Source organism: Asparagus officinalis, chromosome 3, assembly GCF_001876935.1.
Source record: "Asparagus officinalis chromosome 3, Aspof.V1, whole genome shotgun sequence".
Classification (NCBI taxonomy): Eukaryota; Viridiplantae; Streptophyta; class Magnoliopsida; order Asparagales; family Asparagaceae; genus Asparagus; species Asparagus officinalis.
In genome coordinates, this window is record NC_033796.1 from 18,457,909 (window position 1) to 18,466,140 (window position 8,232).

At 35.8% G+C, this 8,232-nt stretch overlaps 1 protein-coding gene across 1 annotated transcript in view; it reads right to left on the reverse strand.

The window, feature by feature from the left end:
• LOC109833237 overlaps positions 1 to 8,226 on the reverse strand; it is a 36,047-nt gene extending 27,821 nt beyond the window's left edge. The window contains exons 1-4 of the mRNA XM_020400835.1: positions 7,850 to 8,226; positions 7,673 to 7,754; positions 2,460 to 4,702; positions 1,987 to 2,101 (exon numbers count right to left, since the gene is read on the reverse strand). Coding sequence (XP_020256424.1) covers positions 1,987 to 2,101; positions 2,460 to 4,702; positions 7,673 to 7,754; positions 7,850 to 8,130 — 2,721 coding nt within the window. The 5' untranslated portion in view covers positions 8,131 to 8,226. The remainder of the gene's footprint in view (positions 1 to 1,986; positions 2,102 to 2,459; positions 4,703 to 7,672; positions 7,755 to 7,849) is intronic.

Genomic DNA, 8,232 nt, shown 5'->3' on the forward strand with positions numbered 1-8,232 from the left:
AAAGTACAATCACATTCTAAATTTTGCGCTGCATGTTATTTGTATTGTTTATACATTGGGATTGGAACCAATTATTCTTGAAACTGCCCAAACTGTCCATGAATTAGATATGATCTATTCAACTTCTAAATGTGCAATTAAAAAGTAGCGTTAGTTGTGCCTCTTTACCAAAGTCTAAAGTCTGCATGTACAAGTGCAAGAGTTTCCAGGGGATAGAATACATCACCTTCTCTGATACTCCAACTTATCCTCTCTCAATTTGATCAAAACTACAAAGGGAAGTTGTCCAGGCGAACCCTTGCAAGGTTTTGTCCTGTCTTGTACTATTATTCAACCTATGAGCGAATTCAAACTCAAGAACGCAGAACTTTAAGAATAGTATTCTCCTGCGTCAAAGCTTCAAGTACTCTTTACGTACTATTTCCTTTTCCACTGCACATCCTTTTTAACAGCTTATGAAGACACAAATAGGTGATCCATTTAACAAAAAAAGCTTAAACTGTAAGCACATGGGCAAACAATTTATACATTGTGCCAAGTTTAATGCCTCCCAAAGACAATATGTGCCGATCTGATTCACAAGACTATTAGTCGTAAGAATTAAAAAACAAATGCTTAACAATCTAAAAAATGGGACATTTCATTTAGAGTGCGTCAGTACTCTGTTAGATGACCTCTTTACCCAATTGTAAAATATTAGATAGTGGACTGAGAATGTTGATTATATTTGTATCAACTTAAACTCCTCTACATGTGTGGCCAGCTACCTACCGCACAACAAGGGAAAAATCAGAAGCAATGTTTATACATTAACAACAAGGCCTGATGTCAATGCTTAAACTAGCAGCCCAGGCATCTTCTAACCATTGATTAATAGATTGTTCTGATGAATCATGGCGTTCAATTTCCAAATATAATCAAGTAATCTAGATGGCCATACAAGATAATCAAGCTATAGGCTAGCTGGACCTATGGCAGGCCCTCGGATCCCAAGCAGTAGCCATTGACCCATTACACGCGACTTATATTAGTTTAATGGTCTTTAACCCATAGTTAAACAAGATGAGACAGGAAGTGAGATATTCCAAAGCACTTGAGAAATAAGGACAAATGTTCCTGTGCATATATATATACAGGCATGTGCCTCCATACATTCAACATACATTATTCTACATATATACATACATATATATTGTATATTATAACATATATGTATGCATGTACATGTTTATGTATTTTTTCATTTCTTCAATCAACTTCATGGTGCTTTTCTAATTTTTCAGTGATCAGTTATTATACGCAGTCAAAAGTGTGAATGGTTGTGAACTTTAATATGTTTAATTGTCTCTTGAATAATGAACTTCTGACTCTTGCCAATTGTGAACCTTGTTTGTGCTCTACATTTTCAATTATTAATTACTATTTTCAACCACTAGTATGGGTGTATGCGCGATCATTATTATATGAATACTCTTGAGTAATGAATTTAGCTATTGGCAATGTTCATGGTATGAACATAGACTAAATGAATTGCATCAATGTGGCCCTAATATATTGGGCCTTGTTTCAAGGTTCCTGAGTTCACATCATTAAAATTTTCCTTTCACTCTGTACTTCTTCTAAATTGGAATTAGATACACGAAATTTTTAAAATAGGAGCATGCATGCAAGCATATAAATTTCTTGAGGGTACAATCAAGCATAAATATGAAGCTATATATTCAATAGAAGTAAGAACTAAATGTATAGTAGTATGCATTATATTACTGTAAGGAAAAAAGATGTAATAAAGCATGAAACTAACTATTGAAAAACATAACTTAGAACAGAAAACATATCCTGCAAGAAAGACTGTGTTTGCATGAGGAGAAATCACAATTTTTTCAAGTTCATAGAACTGACTATACGAGGAACATCTTATTGAACTATAACCATAAGTAGCTATACTTCAATGACACGATAGAAAATAACTCAAATTGGCAGCACCTGGAGAAAAGTCCATAGCTCATCCATGTAGAGAAAAACAGCAGCCTCAGAGGTGAATGCCTTCACGGCCATCGAAAAAATATTTTCTGTTGTAGTAAGAGAATGAAGACAGTCTCTGTAAAGGGATTCACAGTCATTACAAATGGTAGGCAATAAAACCTCAAATAAAAATCCATAAAAACATGTGGATGGGAACAAGACGCAAGAGTACTGGACTTCACTATCGTCCTATTCAAATGAATGATGATACTACCTATACAAGGTTTTCTGCAATTACAAAAATGGGTATGGACAGAAAAACAGATCATTTATCTTATGTTGTTGTTGTTGTTGTTGCCATCAGTGCATTAAGGTACATTGTGTTAAAAATGAGCTACACTCTTAAAAGGTTACATGCATGAACCTTCAAGCAAATAATAGTAAAGAGGACAGACACAAAAGCGGTAAAAAATCGGGAAGTTTGAAAAAAATACCTGCATGTTGACCACTGAAGTGTTATTGACATTGGCTCAATAATCGAAGACTGTTGGTTCCATTCCAGATCATCAACAACAACAGTTAGACCATTCAGCTTCAGGCAAGCATCAAGTGCAATATGCTCTCGACAGAAAAAGTTTTCATTTGAGTGAGGTTTCGGAATATCTACTACACGGGGATCCTTTTGCCAAAGATATTCTAATGTAGTTTCATTAAAGATTGATTGCCCGGTTAATGGGGCAACAACAGATTTAGAAGTTGGCCACACAGCGAATTCAATATTCTTAACATCAAAACAATAATGGTAACTTCCTTGAGCAATAGGAGAACCGAAATCCTGCTCAATAACACCTAATAATATGTCCTGCGATGACATCCGGATACTTGGACCAGCAATGAATACTCCAATTTGAATATTTTTATTAGGAATTGAGTTGTGCATTGCAATTTTCAATGTATTAATATAAAACTCCATCCCATCCTCCCCTCCTATTTTAGAACTCTCTGCCAAAACACCTGAAGAGCAAGGAATTTGCTTTCTTCCAACACTGATAGCCAACTGATGATAACATTGCATCTGCTTAACCAGCAGAGCACTAGAGAGTATCGAGGAATAGCTTAAACTAATATTCAACTTTCCAAGCACCAAGCTGTATTTCCAAAGGCCATGTCCTCCCTGTGTTTTATATGGATCTACAAAGATGTTCTTTAACTCACAAAGAACAAATGGCTTATCTTTATGCTTAACATTCATCTCTTCATATTTTCTGCTAAATTTTATCCAACTTGACTGCAAATCACCAATGCTGTTTTCCAAATTAAAAACCAAAACATCATTGGAGGTATTTGAACAATTAGCAGAAGTACCTTCTGATGGATGATATACACAAGCAGGGTCACCCCACAGAATTACATCTGATGCATCACCTCCCTCATGTTTCAATCCTTTGAAAGATGGCATCCTCTCACTTCTCAGATCGCTCCTCTTAAGTGAATCTTTTGATGATAAAGAGAGGCATAATTTGAGTTCGCCAAGGGCCACGAAAAATAAAGTTGTAGCAGTGCCTGCCGTAAAGTCTAAGCAGAAAAACTTCATGATGAAACAAAATGAAGCGAATTGCAAGTCTGGAGGATACACCTTATTGCTTTTTTTTGTAGAAATAATAGCATGATGAATATTTGCATGCGATAAAGTGATGTAAACTTCTCCTAAGCTAAGACTGAACTGGAATTCAGATATAAAATTATTTGAAGCTGCCTCAAGCAGGGTTCGTTGACGTGCAGTGGAGATACTCTTCATCGAAAGAAGTTGCACAACTGACAGAAAGATGAAGTGGATGATTTTCCAGAAACGCAAAAGAAACCCAACAATTTTTAACAGTAAAGTCGTCGTAAAACCAATTTTTGATTCCAAATCAGGCAAGTTTAAGTGAGACGATACTCTCTGGCGAGCTATTCGACGTGCACGTGCTACAACTTCTGCAGGAAGTTTCGCTTCAAGATCATAAACTAATTCCCATTTATGCTTCACAAGTTTCAACCTCTTATTGTCATTGGACACCATAGCCAAGTTTTCTTCTAAGGTCTTGCTGTCATAATAACCAATCGCAGCTAGCAATAACTTGTAGGCACGAATATAACGCAAGAAAAGCAAAACAATATTCACAGCCTCATGGAGAGAAAGTTTAGAAGTTAGAACCCAGGGACAGGTTTTTTCTGCAGCTGTTTTCCACAACTCCTTGCCAGTCCTACTATTTCTAATTTCTTTGAAAGACAGAACATGCAGCAATATAATAAGATTAGGAATAGTTGATGGTAAAATTTTGACATTGACATGTGGAATATGGACAACATAGTTTAAAGGCTGAAGATCATTTAGTCTGACATGTACAGACAAACCCATTAAGGAGGCAATCAAGTTTTCATGGCCATTCTCCTTCTGTCCAGATTCTATGCAACTGCAACTAATAGCCAATTCAGTTTCTTTGCCAGAAATAAGTAATAAGCCAGCCAAGCCTCTGAACAGAGATATTTGGTCAAGAAACTGTGATTCCAGAGAAAAATCATTCACCTTCAACATAAATTTGTGTGATGCATCAATAAGTTGTAGCTGTATGTAGATGTCTGTAAATTGTATATGACAAGACCTAAGCATAACATTTGCCAAAATTTTAGTCAACCAATTTCCTGAAGAACCTTTGACTAGAATTTTTCCAATAATTTCATGCAAAGAAACACCCTGAAATTATTAAAGAAAAAAATTATCATCAAACTAGTTCGAAGTCGGAAAAAAGCTTTTAGAAAGATGAAACATCAACAGCTGATTTCATACACATGCAAAGGATGACGATAACAACTCACACCAGACACCCGCACCTATAAACACACATGTATCATGTCTTCGTGTATCTATATGCAAGTGTGTGTGTGTGTGTGTGTGTTATGTGTATTTGCTTGTGTTGGGAGTATATGTGTATATAAATGTACAACATGCACAGGCATCATCATCATCGTCTAAGCCTTTCCCAGCAGAATGTGATCAACTGAGGGATACAAGGCTCTATATAAGAGAATAAGAGAGAGAAAATTAAGATATCAGCAGTCAACTAGCATCAACCCTGGTTAAGGAATTTGTGGACAAGAGAGGGACTTTCATTTGAAGAGTTTCCTATTTGTAAAGCCAGATTAATAGATGATTCATACTTGAATCAACCCTAAGAAAAAAGATATACATATTGTCTTCTGCTTCATCAAACTCTTCAATAGTTTGATGTACATAGTGTAGTGGTGAGTGCAGACTAGATCCACCCTATATTAAAATGAGAAAGTAACCTCGACACCCTTTCCAACACTATATTTTATTCAAAGTAATGCTGACACTATTGCTTAATTACCCTCACATGTGATACAATCATAAACATTCTATACATAGTGGGAAAGTATTGATTCCTACTTTTAGAAAATAGAAATTACTATAAACTCCATACGTCAAATATCTCGTAAATATAAGTAGATTCTTATCAATAATGCTAGTCGGTCTTCACATTATTTAAATACATTTTCATAACCAATTCACACCTGATAACCACCTAAAACCGCTTTAACTTCGATAAGAAACTTTGTATTTTTTGGCGTCTAAACTCATCCAAATGAAATCATTAATCTTTCAGCAGAAGTTCAGAACTTCATGCATATGGCATTGCAAGCAGTGCAATTATGAGAAAATCTAGACAATCAACAACAGCAGTGGCCAGAGTGAGAAATAATGGCACAAAATACAGTTATAACAAGTCACTGTGCAGCCTGCTTGTTCAATCCAAAACAGCCATCATATGTGTATTAAAAAAAGTATTAAACCTCTGATTCACTCAATTTTCTGCTGATGCAAACCTGCAGGGTGTTCTCTTTCTAATAGTGTATCTCAAATCAATTTTAGTAATCAATTCTCTAACTTGGAATGAGGGTTCCTTTCCACATACTTCCTTAATATGTTAGAAACTGGAGAATTGGTTTTCCTTGGTATATCTTACACACATTTTAGATATGCATTGCATCCTACACAATTAAATATGATTTCTCCGCTTTTTTTTTTTTTTTTTTTGGGGGGGGGGGGCTAAAACCTATTATTTTTTAAGTAATATCATAAGTTGATTTATATAATAAGTTTCCTGCATGCGAATAATGTGAGATATGAATTATAAAGGAAAGGAATAGATAAGAGATTAAAAAAGGCATCCAAATGCATTTCTGATATCATATATAATGATTCTTTGGTCAAGTTACCATAATCTTTGAAATCCATGACAGAAAGATATATTCTGTATTGGTGTGTCTCGCCGTTCAAAATATTGGAAGGAGGTATCTTTTCCAGAGATGTGTCCTGCCATATGTGACCACAGTTTCTAGGATTTAATTTGATTAATTAGTTCATTTTGTGCTACATGCACGTAAATGCACAGATAATGAATCAGACTGAACGCCATATGTGACCACAGTTTCTAGCAATTATACCTATATGCGTTCAAATCAAAACCCAAAAAGACTTCACGGGAGCAAAAATTGTGAAAATATTATGCTAGATCAGACTTAACGCCAAAGATAATGAATCTTATTTTGGTAAATTTTGATGTTGATTTTGATTTGGTAATTTGGTAATTATTCTTTCCTAGTTAAAAAGTACCCATTGTTAATAATTTAGAAGGTAAATGCAACAAAAGCACAAATTTCATAGCACTTCATAAGATTTGGGAAACAACTTTCAAAATAAGGAGATGTGGGGGCTAATTTCAAATAGGAAAGGTTTTGGGGAATAATTTCAAATATGAAAGATTTGGAAGATTTAGGGGACTAATTTCAAATATGAAAACTTTGGAAGATTTAGGGGACTAATCTCAAATGCAAAAGCCTTGGAAGATTTGAGGAAGTAATTTCAATTGTGAATGGCTGAGGGACTAATTTGAAATATGATAGACGTAGGCGACAAACACGGGAAAAAATCCCATACATATGTAATATATATACATGTTTGTAAAAAGCTAGGGAGGGTCACGCCCCCCTCCTCCCCCCTAGCTCCGCCAATGGCTGCATGGAACATAAGAGTTGATTATGCTTTTCTGACATCCACTCCCTTATTTGTGATTCATCGCATGTTCTCATGAACTTGGAAGTTACGCTCTCTGCACAATATTGCTATGCTCCACAAAACAGCTACAAAAATGGAGTTCAATCTTGCGGTATGATCAATTTGTTACATTAACTATGTCTGGTAATAGTTCTCAGCCTGTTTATCAAATTAGTCTGTCAAGAACAGGCGAATTAGCTCATAAAGACAAGTTGTTTATCAAACTATACTGTTTATCATGTCATATCCGTGTCTGACATTTGTGTTGATGTTACGTATGAACTGCATTCTCCGAGGTACAAACTAACCTAAATATCCCAATAAAGCTTTTCAACATTAGTTAATTCAATCATCAATAGGAAAAGGTGAGCATGGATATAACATTGTAACTTATGAGATGGGATTGTCTCCCGCATGGACCTAGCAATTTACTGCACAAGAATCAACCACAATTCATATTCTGAAATTGAGATCCAATAATATTTAAAGAATCATTGCTCGCATAAAAAAGTAATTTAAAAAACACACATTTGACCACATTAGCAGCAGGTCGTTGCATAGTTCATCGACTTCAAAATCTATTCTTACCTCAGGATCCAAGGCAGCAATCTGTTCCTTTCTTTTTCGCGCCACAAAATCTCGTGGAGCACGCCGCTCCTGCACTGGCTCCCTTGAAACCAAGTTAAAGGTAACAATCAGACTTCGCTTATTACAGAACTCGACGGATTGAAAAATCAAAAGAACTATCAGAATCAAGCGAAAAACCTAGGAGTTACGGTTACGTCAACGCCTCTCGCATCGAGAATCAGGGAGGGGAAAGACCAGGGAGAAATCCGAATGCTGAGTTCTTCGACCTTCACGCTTTCAAACACTAATCTTGTGGAATCCTCAATAAACGGATTGAGAGATGACGGATTAAAAACGAGATTCTTCACACTGACGATCAATCGTCGAAACCCTAGCTTCAACTCAAACTCCGGTTCTTCATCTAGCCATGGACGGAGAAGAGAAGCGAGCTTCGATCGCACAAAGCTAGCGAATAACATAGTGAAGAATTAAAATCTAGGGATTTAGTAGATTGGAAACCCTAATTATTGAATTATCGATAGCCATGGAAGAAAATAGGATGAAATTCTAAAACCCTCGCT